This window comes from Macrobrachium nipponense, chromosome 18, assembly GCF_015104395.2.
Source record: "Macrobrachium nipponense isolate FS-2020 chromosome 18, ASM1510439v2, whole genome shotgun sequence".
Taxonomy (NCBI): domain Eukaryota; kingdom Metazoa; phylum Arthropoda; class Malacostraca; order Decapoda; family Palaemonidae; genus Macrobrachium; species Macrobrachium nipponense.
In genome coordinates this window covers 35643859-35662679 of record NC_087211.1, presented here as the reverse complement: position 1 = coordinate 35662679, position 18821 = coordinate 35643859, and the positions used below count along the sequence as shown (strand labels likewise).

Below are 18821 nucleotides of genomic sequence, written 5' to 3'. Positions count from 1 at the left end.
CATTCTCACAGCAGCTCAGTCTTACCATGAACCCTTACAAGGGTGAATGAAAAATAATTGAGTGAATGAATGAATGTACGAAAAAAGAATGAATGAATGAAGGAAGGAGGAAAGAGGGAATGAATGAAGGACGGAAGGAAGGAAGGAATGAATGAACGAAGGAAGGAAGGAATGAACAAACGAACGAATGAATGAAGAAATGGATGAATGAAGGAATAAACGAACAAACGAATGAATGAAGAAATGGATGAACGAACGAACGAATGAATGTATGTTTATTCAGTTATAAACCATATATGCAAGACAGTTTTTCAATGAGAATAGATATTTATTATGGCAAAATAATGTAAAACAAGAATGGGTCTATATGCGTCTATTCATGATTATGCACCATGTATGTAGTTCATTTTTAAACTGAGAACAATATAATATTCCACTTTCTGACGAAACAAATTCAACAAAATTGGACTATGTATGTTTTTCCATTGCTTACATCTCGCGGAAGTTCGCTTCGAAATGAAATTAGACTAATTAACACACTAATGAAACACAGGAAGACAGTAGTAAACCAAGGATTTTCTTTCATTGTAACAAGTCATAAAAAAGTGAATCTTTAAACGGAAACAAATCTGTATTAACCATTTTCATGAAACCGAAAAAAATATTAGGCCTAGTATATGCGTCCTCTTTGAAACGAAAGCAAACGATTACGATCTTATCTTTCCATAGAACTCTTCCTTCATTCATAAAAGATTTCATAAACATTATGAAAGTCCTTGGGGCCAAATTTAAACTTAACAAATTCACATGGGAATATTTAATTCGTTTTTATCAACCACCCTTTCACTGGACGTCTTACTTGACGTTTATGAACTATTTTTTTATGATGTCAGCAATTCAGTTACAGCCAGAGCATAGTGTGTTGACGCCATGTTTCCTACCGAGAACTGTGGAAACGGCCTGTATCGTTATTGGCGAAGATTTGCCTGCACAGTCCGACAGCGCAGTTATAACTGTGCAGGCATAATTGAACGTTAGTGGCGGGCTTAATCGTTGGAATCCCATTAGATACCTAGCGGCTATCCAACGCCACAGAAAACGATTTCGTTGATGATCTGATTTTGACCTTCGATAAATACCCACCATCATTACTGGTTTTAATTCCAGAGGAATTGAAGAATCGCCCTGAATTAATAGAGTGGGTATTGTGTCTCACGGGACGTTTTGTGTTTGTGCATTCTTCTCCCGTCGAATAAGATTCTGTAAATGCTGAGCAAACAGCATCTCAAGGGTAACCTCCAGCTGGTTATGCAATGGAACAATGAGGTTTTATTTTGTATTGTTTTTTTTAACGGGGAGAAGCCTACATACTACTTTGTCGTTGTTGTTGTTGTTGTTCTAGCTGTTGTTGTTCTTGTTGGGGGATTGGAAAGCCCTATCGAAAAGCCTAAAACGGTCTGAAAAAGGTGTTTGGCGTTGAGGTAACGATACCGGAATTTTAGTTTAGGATATTTGTAATTTATTTATTAGCATGAAAATGTAAAAGTAAAAAAAAAAAAAAAAAAGAATGATAATGTGCATGTTAAACAGTACAGAACGATTATTTCTAATAAAATATAGCGTATTTATTTAAATTTTTTTTTGGTGAAACAAGGTGCTATTTGACCGTAGGTTTTAGCACGCGCCTCGAGTAAGCTGGAGGTTGGATCACGCCTTGTTTTTTTATAGATAACGAAATTATTTTAAGGGAATTTATTCTGAAATAGCCAAGAGACCTAGATGGGTATAGTTGCCAGAATCAAGACCTACAATTACAAGCAAAGGCTATCATTATCACTGGGTTTCCTTGTTTAGTACTGTCAAAATCGCCGTTGCACAAAGTTGCAGATTGGCAAATTGATGAAATACAAAGAAAAGACAATTCTTTTATATCATGCATTTTTATTCAAAGCAATTTGTAGTGTAATTATGCAAAACAAAAATATCAGTCACCAAACAGAAACCCCATTAACTAATGAGAGAGAGAGAGAGACGGTACGTGCATAGCAACTTTTAGTACTATAATGCAAAACAGCATGAAAAACAACAAAAGAGAAGACCCACCAACAAATGAGAGAGAGAGAGAGAGAGAGAATAATTAATTAAGTCTGTACTGTACGTGCATAGAAAATTTTAGTACTATGATGCAAAACAACACGAGGAACGACAAACTGAAAATCCCAGCAACAAATGAAAGAGAGAGAGAGAGAGAACTATTAAATCAGTCTGTCCTATACGTGCATAGCAATTTTCAGTAATATAATGCAAAACAACATGAGTAACAACAAAATAGAAATTCCAGCAACAAATGAGAGAAAGCGAGGGGCAGCCATTAAATCAGTCTGTTCTATACATTCATAGCAATTTTTAGTACAATAATACAAAACAACATGAGGAACAATAAATGAGAGAGAGAGAGAGAGAGACTATTAAATCAGTCAGCAAGGGAATCTCCCCCACAATTAGCAAGTCGGTTACACTACGTTCATTCCGTTAGAGTTTAATTAGCTCGATTGTTAAATGGCAGATGTCTAAGTCACACAGGCGTCAGGAGCCAATTAGTTTAGCTATTGCCCAGACAATAAAGATTTATTTGGGGGCACAGAGGAGGTGAACGCCCTTTTATCCCAAGCCATTTCCCATACAGGAAAGGAATAGACAAGAGGAAAGGCGGGAAACGCCTCGTCAGTCGAAAAGAGCATCCCTCCCTGTTTTTGTTATTGTTAGTATTGCTGTGGTTGTTTTAATATAGACTTTTGAACAGCCAGAATCCTCATCTCAGTTATCTATCTGGAATCTTTTATTAAGTTCTATAACAAACTGTTTTTGAACGATTACATTTCTCCTCATTAACTGCAAATTAATTTCCCACCTAAAGTTATTAACTGCATTTACTATATATATATATATATATATATTATATATATATATATATATATATATATATATATCTTGTTTTTCCAAAATGGTCCTGTGGATGAAGAATATAAGAGATTCTCTTATGAAAATAAAAGATGGCGAATCCAAGAATTCAAGCCGAAAGTTTTAATATCTACTTATATTCATATATGAGGGTCTCTTGAATAGGCATATATAGTTCTTTTCCATGCACTATATATACATATATATACACATAAATATATGTATATATATGTGTGTATATATGTATATATAGCGTATGGAAAAAACTATATTCATTTATACACATAATCATCCCATCCATTCTCATAGGTTCTTTGCTTATTTTAATATCAGTGGTATCAGATGTTAATGAAGACATTCTCCACTCAAGGATCTTTGCCCTCCCCCCTTCTCTCTCTCTCTCTCTCTCTCGGTAGTAGTATCCCGTTGCCGATTTGACTAAGCGAACTCATGTTCTATTTCCAAAAGGAGACACTTGACACGGGAGGTAAGAAGGGAGATAGGATCGTACAATAATCTAACAAGGACGACATTGGACACCTTCCTCTTGCACAATGGATGACGTCAGAGGCTTAAGAATTCCAGACTCCGACCTCTCTCTTTTTCCTACTTTTAAGACTTGCAAAACAGACAAATCAATTTGTCTGGACGTCGTAGTCAAAAAGGTTAGATAGGGATTACCATTGCGTAGTAGAATTAATTAAAATCACCTTTTACACAATCACCATTCTATTATTCACTTTCACCACAGCCATCCTTATTCATTAATGGATTCTTTTCAATCGGTTTTCATATTAAAAGTTATTTTAAGGAGGGATGAGAAAAAAGCAAAAAATGACTGCTTTGGTGGGTTTTAGGAAGAATGCATAACTCAGTCAATTTACTACGCGTTAGTAACGGTGTAAGTACAAAATTTAGTTTCTTGAAATAGTTAATTTTCATTTTCTCTTTGGTGTTTTGATTTCCAAAGAGTGCTTATTTGCATTAAAATAGAGTTTAACAGAAGCACAGAATCTACTTTTCTCTATCTGTGACGAGACTGGAAATGAGTTTGCTTTTCTTAAGCGGCCTTTAGGTGGAAACAACTAAATAATTTATCTAAAATTTGTCTATAAAACAAATGTATAAATTACAGAGATGACAATGACAGATAACAGATCCTGAGAACAATATAATACGAACGTCTCAATATAAAAATACGGTATAGTAGTAGTTTTTATTAATTCTCTCTCATACTTTATAATCTCATAGACGTACAAATCAAATAAAACCTGTAACTTAAAATTTGTCATTTTTTCTACTTTAAATTCCGTACTTGAATTCAAGACCGAGGTTGTTCAAGTTCTTCTGAACCCATTGGTTGACCTTCGCGTCCATTTCGGGGGTGAACTTGTTTTTCCAGTCTCCAGATTCTCCTGAAAAAACAAATCATCTTTAAAAAGCTGCAACGTGATTGTTTCAGTGTATAGAATACACACCGTTTTTTAGTTGATATTCATACAATGTATACAGTTGAGTTTTTTTAGTTTGTATGTATACTGCATACTGTAATTTCGGGCCAGCCCTAGGAGAGCTGTTAATCAGCTCTGTGGTCTGGTAAAACTAAGATATACTTAACTTTAACTGTAATATCGTAAAATCACTTTCTTTGGAAATTAATTTTCAAATTACATCGAATTTATAGAAAAGACAATTCATCTGCCGGGTTCTGCCCTAAAGGCCCGAACAAAATGAAACAGCTATTTTGTAACTGACCAGTCTTACTGATCGTTGATTAAGAAAAAAAACCACTGTAGAAAACCTGGTTAATCTGAATAAACTTGGTTTTCTACAGAGGCTTTCTACTTAACCAATGAAGACTAGTACAAAGAATGTGTTTTTATTATTGAATACTGATAAGCATTTCAAGACATTCACAAAGCTGCAGCTCAGTACACAATCATCCCTCCACACTGGACCACACTGACATTACCCTTTCTGAAGAAGCCTCCGTTTTTCTTGACGACCTCGTCATTCAAGATTTCCACTGTGACTCCCCCTTGCTCGAAGTTGAATACAGGGGCGTTGTTCCTCGCCCTCATCTCCTTGAAGGACGTGTATTTGACTATGCCGTCCAGCTGGGCATCTGTCAGTTTAGTGTTGAGGAAAGCGTCCAGCTTCTTGATCTCTCCCAGAGGGTTCGCTTTTAGGTCCTCGTAGAAGATGAAGTGGAGGTTTTTGTGGTCTTTCCTCTCCCAGGCCTCCTTCAGGTGCAGCCAGTATGGGCCATATATCACTGAAGAGAATGAATGATGTTGAGAATTAAGAAAGAGTTAATAAGGAATAACTTTCAGTGGTTTGGTTTATTCTGAATCATGTCAGGCGGTTCTCTGCTTGATTCTGTGTTAAACCCTTATCTAGTGTTCTAGATCTTTTGACTGTAAAGCTATTTTCTGTATAAGTATGTACTGCAGGTTATGTCCTTACTACGTAATGGTTTCAACTTTCCTGTACATAGCTTTCTGTATAAGCTTCTCTGTTTCGTTCTGCTATCAATTAATTATATTGCACTGTTCTACTCTGTTTGAATCTGTACCAACTCCATCTATATAACTCCAGCTATATAATTCCATATTGCGTTGAATTCCTTACTGTAAATTATAAAATTTACTTCATTATATTAAGAAGCCTAATGCAAATAGCTAACAAATCTCAGATAATTAAGGGAGCAAAGCAAGGCTGATAAAAAAACTATTGTTATAGAAACTTCATGTACTGCAATTATCCCAGTTAAACCACGTTGCCTACGAGGTTTCCATCTTTAAAGAGTTCAAAAACAAGGCAAAACAGCAGAAGCATTATGGCATAAATCTTACAGTCGTCATCGACGAAGTACTGTACGTAGTCTGCAAAGCTTCCAACGTAATTATGCAACTTCACTAGTTTTGAATGGTGGTGGAATGATACAATGACATCCTTCGGGTTCCTCGCTACGTAGATCACCTGCAGACGAAGGAAAGAGAGCAAGACTTTGAGGACTGGTTGACTGTAGTCTCAAGAACAGTATCAAAATTATTTCAAAGAATATATGTGCCCAAAAACTTGTTATATCTGTATAATAATACTGACGTGATGACCATAGGAGTTACTACATCAAAACGAGATTTGGGAGACGAAAGAAAACTTATAAAATAACCTTGCATGTATCCAATAACGAAGGTGACACTAAAGAGAACGGCAAGTGTGTTTTGATAAGCCTAGGGTCGGGGAAATCTTCTGTCAATTGCACGTGCATCCCATCTGCAGGATTTTTATTAGGACACACTTTCTTGAAAGTCACGTAATATGGGTCGTCTGATGGAGGAAGTTCTCCGGGTTTTAGCGCTGGGGTGAATAGGTCCATCCTGAAAAAAACAACCAGCTAGACCAACGCGTTTATTCACAAAGGCTACCTCGAGCTTTTTCTATTGTCTTTAGAGAATAGAATAGAATATAGAATTTAGGCCAAAGGCCAAGCGCTGGGACATATGAGATCATTCAGCGCTGAAACTGAAAATAACAGTAAAAAAGTTTTGAAAGGTGTAACAGAAGGATAGCCTCGCAATTGCACAATGAATCAATTGTTAGGAGAGGGTGGAGAGTAAGATGGAAGAAAGATAATATGAAAGGAGGTACAGTAATAGGGATAAAAGGGGTTGCAGCTATGGGCCGAAGGCACTACACCTCCTACGGGAATCGTCTTTAAGAGTCTATAAACACTGGGACTCAGGAAAAGTGTATGCTATTTTGTCTAGCACAGTACATTACTACATTCTCCTTGACAAATGCGAAAGTCCTTCTGATTAATCTTATATTGCTCAGCTGATTTGAAGTTGTTTTTTAGCGAAAAACTCTTACCTCCTCCAAGCCTTAATGCAACTATGACATGTTCTCATTAGTCTTCTCTTAAGGGGTCATGAAAAGCCATTTTCTGTGCTGCTTTGTTTACAAAACTGGATCCCTGTTAGTGGATGAATGAAGCCATTTTCTGTTTGACTTTGACTGGACTGTTATGGCTGAATGGAAGCCCTCTGCTTTCAAAACTGGACTGTTATGGAGAATGGAAGCCATTTTCTGTTGCTTTATTTACAGAAGTGAATCTCTGTTAGTGGATCAATGGAAGCCATTTTTTGGTGTTGCTTTGTTTACAAAACTGGCCCGAAATAGGCAAATTAATATGCTTCAGTTCAGCCTGTAGTGCCATGGAAGTTAAATTACCTTTTCCTGATTGCAATACATGGATAAAATCTCGATTGCTGAAGAAAATAACTCTAAGCAAAACTCAAAGCTGTAAAATATGATAACGAAGCTAATGGAGGAAAATAATCAAGAAAAAAGAAGAAATACCCACTCGATAAAAGGTGACCTCGTCAGGATGGGCAGGTGGGAATCTGGATGGTCCAGGTCGGGGCTGTTCATCATCGTCCAGACGATCTCCTGGGTCCAGGTCGTACCGCACTTGGGCCACGTCATCACCACCACGTCACTTTTCTTGTGCTACGGAGAGAGAGAGAGAGAGAAGAGAGAGAGTAATGCCCTATTAGTTGATATAATGGCTAAGATATGGACCTTGATTATAACTGAAGACCTTTATTGAAGCTGATATGATACCTACTGATTCATTTCGAATGGTTTGTTTACGAGAGGTCAATACATCCATTTGGATCAAATAAGAATATATATATATATATATATATATATATATGCGGGTATACACTGACTTAGAAAGACCAAACAAAGACGGGAGTGGAAGGACATATCTTGAGGCCTTTGTCCTGTAGTGGACTAGCAACGGCTGATGATGATGATGATATTAACGTAACTCTGTGAAATCTTTTGACTTTTGTTCATTTTTGGTTAACTGTCTTTGTACTCTCCCATCGTTTTGTATGTTTGTATGTTTCATATCATTGCCACCTTGTGAGGGTGCGTTCAGTGGTTACCGGTCAGCAGTGTGGGATTTCGTCGGCGTCGGTGCATCCGCAGGACGTTAAATATGTGTACGGCCTCCCAATAGAAGAGGGTTCTTGGACGTCGTAGGCATTATAGGCAGTATCTGCAGCTTGTTTGACTTCCGTATGAAGGGAGAGAGACTTCGCGTCTCACCTGCTTGGCTTGAGTGAGACGTACCTACCACTCAGGTGTCTGTTCTTATGTGATCGGAAGAGACGATCATTCTGTATGTCGTTGACTCGTTTCCTTGAGGTCGTCAATCGGCGCTTGGTAGATCTAGGTAGGTACAACTCCGCGTAGGGTATTTCTTTGGAAATTACAGTTTCCTATGGTATTTGGGTTGCTTATTAAAGAATTTACCGTTATTTCTGGGGGGTCGACTGTATTAACCCGCAAGGCTAGTGCTAAACACGGCGAAATGCATTTGACCCCCCAATCCCTAATGGCTGTCGTATTCGCGGGAGCGTTTCTTGCAGTTCGTGCCGAGTTATTGCCTAGAATTACCCTTTTGATGACGTGCGTCAGCCAAGGAAGGATTGACCCTACGTACATGTGTGCGACCCGTATGGTTATAGGATTATTTCATCGCTAATCTGCAGTATCAGCGTACTGATTTATTGGATCGCCAGTCTGTATTATATACTCGTTAATACTCTGCCATTGTTGTTAGGTGTAGGGAATTATGGCATTTAGCCAAGTCTAAGGATTCTTTCTCTCAGTACCCTTTCCTGTTGATTTTGTCCTTATAGTATATTTGTATCTTCCCACAATCTCCTGTAGCTTTCTCTTTTCCTGTTGGTGCGATTGTTAGCTAGGAGATTGTTGTTATTGCTTGTAAGGTGGGTGGTCCTTTCCTTTTCGGGTTATTATATAATCAAGGTGGCACCCATATTAAATAATTCTAGGAATTATACCTATCACTTACATTACGGGCTGCTCTATGAGCAAAAGCCCGTGCTGGCAAAAGGCCACTCAATCAAAAACAACATCACCTACCTGGAAATCATAAATGCGATCAGCGATGGTCTGGAACCTGCGAGTAAAGAGCCACCTGCCGGGCATCAGACGAATTAGACCGTCTGCGTACCCCTGGAAATCCTTCAGTTGTTTCTCCTTTTCGGATCCTTCCAAAGGAACCACTTCGTGGCCACTCTGCAGCTTCATCTTCCTCGAAGGATCTAGGAAAGAGTGACAGAGATTTACTTCTCTCTCTCTCTCTTTCATTTGCTGATGGGGCTTCTGTTAAGTTTTTACTAATGCTGTTTTGCATTATTAGTAATGCAAAACAACATCAGTAAAAACTTACTAATAGTGCAAAGCAACTTTAGTAAAAACTTAACAGAAGCCCATCAACAAATGAGAGAGAGAGAGAGAGAAGTAAATGTTGTTTTGCATTATTGTACTAAATATTCCTATGCACGTATAGTACAGACTGAATCAATAGTCTCTCTCTCTCTCTCTCTCTCTCTCTCTCTCTCTCTCTCTCTCCTCTCTCTCTTCAAAAAGTCCGAGACCCTGCCACCATTTACACGTTGATCGACTTCGGTTTACATTCTCAACAAAGCAGCTGATGAATTTGTTTGCTTCTTATTAAGCACAAACAAAAGCCATCAAGGGAGAAGTTCAGTTTGCATTGATAATGATAAGAGAACAACAACTGATAAGAATAACTATAAAATTACTGGAAATACAAGAGACTTCCTTTTTCATAATAATATCGGCTCTTGGAAATTTTACTGACAACCAAATTTTAGGCAAGATTGCTAGCAATGATAATAGCTATACGAATGTTTGCAACAATAACCTGAATAATTCAATTATAAATGTAAAGAACAACTACGGGATTTCTGCATCAATTCGTTGTAATTATTCCAAATAACCAACAAGGAAGAAATTCAATTTGCCTTGATAACGACAACAGAACAACAAGTGATAAGATTGGTAGTCAGAAGAATAACAATAAAATTACTGGAAATATATGAGACCATTTTTAATAATAATAGGCTCTTGGAAATTTTACTGACAACCAAATTTTAGGGAAGATTATTAGCAATGATAATAGCTATACGAATGTTTGCAACAAAAACCTGAATAATTCAGTAAATGTAGAGAACAACCACGGGATTTCTGCATCAATTCTTTGTAATTATTCTAAATAATTGACAGTTATCTGCTATCACTTTCAAGGGACAAGAATGAATGAAAACAAACATTTATGGTTATTTTAAGTCTCCCATATTGATAAAATGTTGGAAAAAAACCAAATACCCTGAACTCACATATAAAACGACTTTAGAATCCAATCATGCCTTTTATGTAAAGAGAAGCTACATAGTGGCTGTTATAGACGATTGTTTACTATTTGAAAGGTCCCAAACGAACCTTGGAATTTACAGAAAAGATTTCGGAATCATTGGTGCCATACTACTCCGAACGAGCGCCTCAGTGGCGTGATCGGTATGGTCTTGGCCTGCCACCTCGGCGGCCGCGAGTTTGATTCTCGGGCATTCCCCTGACGGGTGAGAGATGTGTATTTCTGGTGATAGACATTCACTCTCGACGTGGTTCGGAAGTCACGTAAAACCGTTGGTCCAGTTGCTGAGTAACCACTGGTTCCATGCAACGTAAAAACACCATACAAACAAACAAAACAAACACTACTATTCCGAATGAACAAGCCCACAATAAATACAACGTGGTGTGGTGTGTTGGGCGGGTTGTTGTTCATTTACTTTCTACATAATGCAGAATTGCTGTCCTGTCTATTTTGAAGTAAATATCTGCCCACTAATGAAAGTGGGAGCAAATCCGCAATCCTCTCAGGTTGGCACAGTTTTTTTTTTTTTTTTTTTCATTTTTTTACTTTGGTTACCTCTGCTATCTAAGTTTTGGAATTCCCTTCCTGCTTATGTTATTCCTTGACTAACACACATCCATTTTCTTTCCCGCGTGTTTTTCTCCCTATTGTTCTATTTTCCTTCTGTCCTGGGCTACATAAAGGTAATAGGCTTCCTTTAAAAGAAGCATTTTATATTTGCACATTTATACACAAACTCAAACCACGAATATGTTCATAGGTGTGTGAGAGAGAGAGCGCAGACCTTATTCTCTAAGTAAAAATGTGTTTCACGCTCCGAAGAGACAGAACTGTTTATTTAAAGCTATTATGTTCTATTCCTGATATCACAGACGCAACCAAATGCTTATTCAGATGGACAATTCCCTTACTCTATTTATATCTACCCGCTGTACTTCGTGTCGAGTTTCTCTAACAACAATACAGTAACTAAGATCAATGACATTGCTACAGCGATATCAATGGTCTCATGCAGCTAAGCCCCGCCCACTGCACGCCAGTGATTGGGTGGTTCTCGATACGTGAGTGACTTCACATTAGACCAGGCTGTAAATGAGCCAAGCATCACTTTGTGTTCAGTTTCTAGACCAGAGTTTCATGAAGAATAAGAATATCTTGAGTAATAAACCCAAATCCTGAACGCACCCAACAAAAGCTGGGTTCTTTCCGGATGGGTCCATTTTTAAGGAAAAGATACCATACATTACATTTACACACAAATAATATAAACCACATTCTTATTAACTTGAAAATTTACTCAGTTAGTTAATTAAGCCTTATGTATTTGATGAACTAGCATGGTGTGGGTGGGGAGTAGTAGGGAGTCTCTAAATGACCCCGATTTAAGAAACATCATGATATTCTGGTCTAGAAAAACCACCTTAGATAAATCCTTTCTTTCAAAAGCCTTTTACAAGAGGTTTCATTTATGTTTACTGCTTATCATTCAGTTGGATAACGTTGTTCACTGTTCAAATTATCTCAGGCATTGATAAGGTATCAGTTTTTATTCCTTGACAGACAGTAGTCGCTGCATCTTGAAATGTGTGATTCATTACTCTTCCAAAGCAAAGTACAGTCCAGTTGGTCCCCGAATAATAATTTACATGCAAGATAGCAACACAGGCAAATATCGAAAAATGAGTGACATTGACCTAACACCAGCACAGAGAGCTTTCACTTATTGGCTTTTATGCCTTCACAGGCAACAACTACAACTCTTCCATCTTTTGCAAAGAAAAAACCAACCTGCTGGAAACTGCTGGAAGAATGTAAGCCCAAATTTCTGGATACTTTTTCTAATCTTGGGGTATCTTCTGCTGAAGACCTTGAGGTAGATCTTGATGAATATGTGGCATCACTATATGACAGAAAGGGTAAAAATGTCAATGCTTGGTCAGTAAACAAACTTATGAATGGAATTTCAGATTTGTTCATGACAAATTCTCCAGACTTGAGGGCTTCCCATGTTGCTGGGTCGTCTTTCTCCAGTGCATTCATTTGGGCAATGTGAAGTGGCATCAACCTTGCATAATTAAGGAGGTTATGGGCAAAGCAGTATTTCAATTGATTCCCTAAACCGGTGAGGTACCCCTCCCATTCTCCTTGCCTGCAGGTACTAATTAGGTGCAACGAGATATCAATTTGCTCTAGGTATTGGTCGAGATATTGTGCCAGCTCTCAAACTCCTTGCTTCTCTTGTTTTTGCACACGGATTGCTAATAGGGCTTAATATCCTAAAAAAAATCCCAACCATTTTAGGATCTCACTCATGAAGGGCCTGCTTTAGTTCCACACACTATAAGCTCAGGGGTTCAGGTTGAAGTTCACCGAAGATTGCATCAAACTTCATCATCATGATGGCCAATCCATTGATGATGTGGTACCAGTGACGGCTCGTGGCTATCATTCATAGGGGTGCCGATAATTACATATTTTTTTTCTCAAATTCCTTGATATTAACTACAAAAACACACACACACACTCTCTCTCTCTCTCTCTCGCTGAGGAAGGCAGCAGAACCGATGTCGAAAGCTACTACTTTGAATTTTACTCATTGACATTAACATTTTTTTTCCACTTAGTACTGCAACTTGCCACTGATTTGATTATTCTGCATTGCATTACATATCATTAGAATCGTCACTAATTTGATCACTACCACTAATAGTACATATTGATTAAGCTTTGACGAATTTCAAAACACACCTTCTCCCTCCAACAGCTCACTGACACTGCTTGAGAGGGCAGTGCTCCCGCCGCCTGGACTCGCGGGCTGGCTACCGCATTATCACCCTGCTAGCAAAATGAGAACTGCTGAGCATCGCAGTTACACATATTGTTTCAATTAATTTTTCTTATATAAAAACAAAAGAATGGTAATAATTTTTTAAGGATTATTGATAATCTATACTTAATTTCTCATATTCATGTATATATTCATAATTTTCTGCATATATATGAAATTTATTTGGGAAAATGTAAATCATCACTTTATTGGAGTAAGTGAAAGAGAATTTCTGTACAAATATATCCATGAATCTACCAGCGAATGATGGACTGTTTATGCTAAAGATAAAAGAGTGATAATTGTAATAGATGTGATAATATAAAATACTCATTGCACATATACTATTTTTGCAAGTTTATAAAGCCAGTAGTAAGATATATGTAAGATAAAGGGTGTGAATAGGCTTAAGTACCTAATGTTAGATTTCTCAAGTAAAAATGAAAAAATATATAACACGTATATTATGCTAACTACGGGGTACTTCTATTCAATTTGGATAGGGAGACAGTTAAATTTTGATATAAATGAAATATATAAAGTCTATAAAAAGTAAATTTAGTTATGGTAGTGTTATGACCCTTCACAAAGGTCTAAACATAAATTCAGAAAAACTGAACCACTCATTATCTTTTCAACAGGTGTTCTCTAAGTTAGTCAGAGAGTGAAATAACCTACAGTGCGCGCATACTAATAGTGAGGGATACAAATACCATAAATAAAATCATAAAGTTTATTATAAAATTTGCTAAAGAAAGAAATGATTAACACAACCTCTAAAAATACAATAATAAATGAATGTCAATCACACAGTGAAAACAAAATTAAAGCAAATCTCCTACACCATTAAAGATAGCACATAAACCATACATACCAAATAAAAGGGGGTTCTGAAAGAAACAAGAAATGTCGGCCAGATAGAAGCCTAACGATTTACAAATCTTAAGGAAATCCCTTCCTCTAACACACGGTGGCCACCAAAAGACTAAACCTCCACAGAGATCCTAGAGTGAACAGGAACTGCTGAACTATGGGGCATGGCATCAGCAGATAAACGTGACAGGAACTATTCATCCCAGCACGTCAACGTCCGTAGACAAAGGCTACTAGACAGGGACAGCCTTACGAGGTCCAAAGTCAGGCCTGACTAACACAATGGCCTCACGTCCCACAGTATCAATAAAAATGTGATGACTTATACCTGCACTCGGTGGGGTCCCCCAGGCAAATACTGGCCCAAGGCTACAGCAAGAGGAGAAATCGCAGTGATGTGGACGACTCCAGCTCCAAATAACGAAAATTCTTCCAGAATTACGGAGTTGTACTTGCAGTAGTCCAAAGACGTCGTATATTACGAAAGACCAGAAACACACTGCCTTACCAAGGCACAGGGACTTCCAAAGTCACCTCGGAATGATCCAAGGAGACCAAAAACAGGACTCTGAGAATAAACAAGCAAAGGATCAAAAACAGGAAGGGAAATTCAAAATAACGTGGAGGAAGAAAACTTAAATCCCTGAAGGGGATACTAAAGTAAACGAAAAAATAGGGTAAACTAAAGCTAATTACAAACAGAAAAGCATAAAGTTCTAACAATAGGTATTTGATGAAAATTCTCCTTAAAGAAAAAATTAATTTATTTTTTACTGATAAGTACGTCAACTGTGTATTTTAAAGTTTATGAAAAATAGATAGGAATTGGTTTGATGTGTTGTGATATTTAAAAAATTTTTTTTTTGTAAATTTGTGTACATAAATTACATATATAGCATATGTATTTATTTGTAAAATGTACTTGATATGATTTTTAAATAAAAGAGAGAAAAAAAAGAATATGGGACTTGCTAAAAAGTTTACATTTTGAATTTTAAAGATGAAATATACCTAATACATGTCTGAGTCATTTGTGACAACGAAAGCTGAAATTTATTCATAATCACTATTATGATCACATCCACAGCCATAATAGGGACTCCTTAATATAACTTAAAAGTCTGAATAAGTGAATCGGGAAGAATAAAAGCAAGAACTTACTGAAGCTATGATAGTACCGCAGTTCACTGTAAGAGATTGGGAGGGAAGGCTAGGCAACTTACCATAATTCAGAATGAAACTCATTGCTTGAAAATTTGGAATCAACTTGCGCGACAGATGTAGTTTGAAAATACATTTCAAATCTTAACCCAGAGATGCTGCAAAATGAACTTTTCATTTGTTTCTCATCTGAGTAAATCATGAATAACGGTGAGAAGACAGCGGCGGCCATGAATAACAGCAACGGAGGGGGGGGGGGGGGGGGGGGGGGGAGGAGTCGGTGGTGAATCTAGATATTTTTCATGGGGGCTGGGGAGGTGCCATTTAGGATTATCGTGTATATGTAACACGCACACACATACGATACACACACACACACACACACATATATATATATATATATATATATATATATATATATATATATATATAAAGATATATGCCACGAAGGAAAAATAAACTCCCTTCGTTATTTTTTCCTTCGTGCCATATATCTTTATTTATGGATTATCACCGTTCCTAACTTTCGTGATTCAGTTATACATATATATATATATATATATATATATATATATATATATATATATATATATATATATGAATAATTATATTTGTATGCACACATATATATATATACAGTAGTAGTAGTTCTTGAAATGATCATTATCTAAAAAAAAACTTTTTTTTTACTAATTATTCACTGTACAATAGTGAAAAAAAATTGGAAATGACAACAGCCCTTTTCAAGGTCGTTTATTGTTTCAATCATGAAAATACCACTTGTTTTACTGTGTGACTTCCCATTTTCAGATAATTGAATAGTTGAGTATTACAACAATAGTTTCAAAGTGAGCTCTAGCCTAGAAAGAAACTCTTTTATTTCAGTTCCTATTCCCGTTATTCTACTGAAGTGATGTACAGGTGCATGTTGGTCATCCTGAGTCTAACAGTCATTAGCCACAATGCCTAGGAAATGTAAAATCTCCCCGACAGTTTCTGTTATATCTGCGGATCTCTAACAGTAAACCAGTACAAAAGGACACTGACTACTCATGTGAAACATCTGCATCACCTTTACTTTGGCTTCAAAGTTAGTGATCAAGACAAGCGATGGGTGCCTCAAATATGCTGTGTCAGGTGCACCAGTTCACTCTCCTTAATTTGGAGTGCCAATGTTATGGAGGGAGCCGATGGACCATTTAACTGACTGCTATTTTTGCTTAACATCCTTTCTAGATATTTCATTGAAACCATCGTAATTTGGGCACTGAACAATGCTACTGCTTGCTCGGATGAGCCAGGATCACAAGACGACTTTTATGAGCAGTCTGAGCGTGAAAGAAGACCCCTTCTCATACCAAAATGTAAACTGAATGACTTGGTTCGTGATCTCTCTCTCACCAAACAGCAGAGTGAACTTCTAGCTTCTCGCCTGCAAGAATGGAATTTGTTGGATGAAGATGTACGTATTACAACATTTAAAAGCGTTCATGGATTTACAGCAGTACTATTCAATGGAGATTAATCTCTGTTTCTGCAACGATATTCAGGGACTTTTCGATGTTGTTGAAATAAGTTAAGAGCCCAGTCAATGGAGGTTATTTATTGATGGATCGCTCTACAGTATCAAAGCTGTTCTTTTACACATAGGAAACAAGTTGCCTTCTATTCCAGTGGCACACTCAGCAACTTTAAAAGAGACATGTGAAATTCTTTCTTTCATTCTAGATTGCATCAAATATAAAGAACATGAATGGCTTATCTGTGCAGATCTGAAAGTTGTAGCCATTCTTAATGGATTGCAAACTGGCTATACAAAGTACAGGTGCTTTCCATTTAGCGAGACAGCCGGGCAAAATCGGAACATTACAATAGATCAGAATTGCTACCAAGAGATTCAGTGACACAAGGATCTCACAATGTTGTTCATGAACCACTTGTGAAAAAGGAGAAAATCATTTTGCCATCACTACATATAAAACTTAGCTTAATGAAACGGTTTGTGAAAGGCCTGAGGCATGATAAACAAGCGTTCTTGATAGAGCATTAAATATCCTACAGGAAAATTATCATGCAAGACGTACGACGAGATCGACTGTGAGTGGCCCGCTGAGGAGCTACTGTCACGGGACCCCCCACACGTCCGGGCCCCCGGAAAGTAGTACCCTCCCCATACCCATGCTTGGGCCCTTCTGGAGACACTTCAGCTATTAAAGTAACTACGTGTTTATTGAACCACAAATATTGCTTAATAAGTGCATCAGGCCCTGCCAGGATTCAACCTGGGCCTCTGGTTTAGCTACAACGATAAACAGTCGACTTTGGCCTCTCGGCTACCGAGAGAGATCAGTGACAAAATCTCATAATCAGCCAAGTAAGAAGGTGACCGATCTGCTCTCATGGTGGATGTGACTGGAGACGGATCCAAGTAAACAAATAAGTTCGGCAGGTATATGTGCAGCAAAGTCGATTATCAGCTTATATCTCTATTATTGTGGCCACCGAAAAGATCAAAGCCAGATGTTTATATATCTTTGTATCTAAACCAGAGGCACAGGTTCGAATCCTGGCCCGGGCAAATGGACTTTTCAATTATAATTCCAGTTGTTATAGCGAATCTGGTGTTAAACGGCATACGTGGCTTGAGCTATTTATCTATCTATCTATATAGATAAACAAATAGATAGATATTAAGCCGAAAATATAGCTTGATAGAGCATTAAATATCCTGTAGGAATAAATGACTCCCAAGGGGAATTATAATTGATAAAGGCAACAGTACAAGTCACGATTCCAACCTGGAACTTTGGTTTAGATGCAGTGATAAGGAGCATTGCAATAATTTCTCTGGAGTGTCATTTATTCCTAGGATATAGTGATAGAAGTAGATAATAATTGATATGTCGCTTGATATCTGTGAAGGTAAGAAGTCTCTCTCTCTCTATGTAATATATATATATATATATATCTATATATATATATATATATATATTTATATATAAAATATACGTATATAACATATACTATATATATATATATATATATATATATATAAAAATATATTGTATACATGTCTTTGGAATACATCGACGAACTCTATTATGCACACGCACAGTATTTTATATTTATTTTTGATCGCAGCATCTCCGAGAAAGTCAGCGTTTGCATCTGTCTCTAACCGGCAAGAGCTAAGGTTATCAACCCCACTATTTAATTATATATATTATCTTTTTCCCTCTACCAGTGCCTTTAGGATATATATATATATATATATATATATATATATATATATATATATATATATAGTATGTATAGTATATATATATATATATTATATATATATATATATATATATATCTCTTTTAAATGCTGAAGCCGGTTAAGAGTGGTAAGGTAAAAAATATTTTCATCTACCCCATGCTCAATGAAAAGAAATAAATAAGATGATAGAAATCTGGTAAAACGGAAGCAAGGAAAGAATTCCAACGCCAGGCATTAAAGGGAGAGAGAAGAGAAGGTCAAAGAACCGAGCAACATCCCCGTGGTTTGTGACCTTCACAAAAGTCAGGTCATAAACGAGAAATGTTCCACTGAATGGCTATGAAAAGGCAGATGGATAGGCATCTTTTTTATTACAATTATTCTTGGTCTGATTATTCACATATCAAAAGAAGTACACGAGTACAATAGAAAATAATTCTTATATAAAAA

The 18821-nt window shown here is 37.0% G+C and overlaps 2 protein-coding genes across 4 annotated transcripts in view; one reads left to right on the top strand and one right to left on the bottom strand.

Moving 5' to 3' along the window:
• Positions 1-18821, top strand: part of LOC135196550 (uncharacterized) — a 110890-nt gene that overhangs the window by 48128 nt on the left and 43941 nt on the right. The window contains 4 exon segments of the mRNA XM_064223398.1: positions 11775-11785; positions 11994-12184; positions 16104-16247; positions 16347-16572. Coding sequence (XP_064079468.1) covers positions 11775-11785; positions 11994-12184; positions 16104-16247; positions 16347-16572 — 572 coding nt within the window.
• Positions 4166-18821, bottom strand: part of LOC135196964 (sulfotransferase 1C4-like) — a 136523-nt gene continuing 121867 nt past the window's right edge. Inside the window, exons 1-7 of one of the 3 annotated variants that reach the window (XM_064223822.1) lie at positions 11161-11258; positions 8929-9110; positions 7331-7476; positions 6137-6344; positions 5817-5943; positions 4934-5236; positions 4166-4376 (exon numbers count right to left, since the gene is read on the bottom strand). In XM_064223822.1, the coding sequence (XP_064079892.1) occupies positions 4264-4376; positions 4934-5236; positions 5817-5943; positions 6137-6344; positions 7331-7476; positions 8929-9096 (1065 nt within the window). In that variant the 5' untranslated portion in view covers positions 9097-9110; positions 11161-11258 and the 3' untranslated portion in view covers positions 4166-4263. Of the gene's footprint in view, positions 4377-4933; positions 5237-5816; positions 5944-6136; positions 6345-7330; positions 7477-8928; positions 9111-11160; positions 11259-18821 lie in introns of those variants that run through there. The other 2 variants (XM_064223823.1, XM_064223825.1) reach the window with 2 other exon arrangements.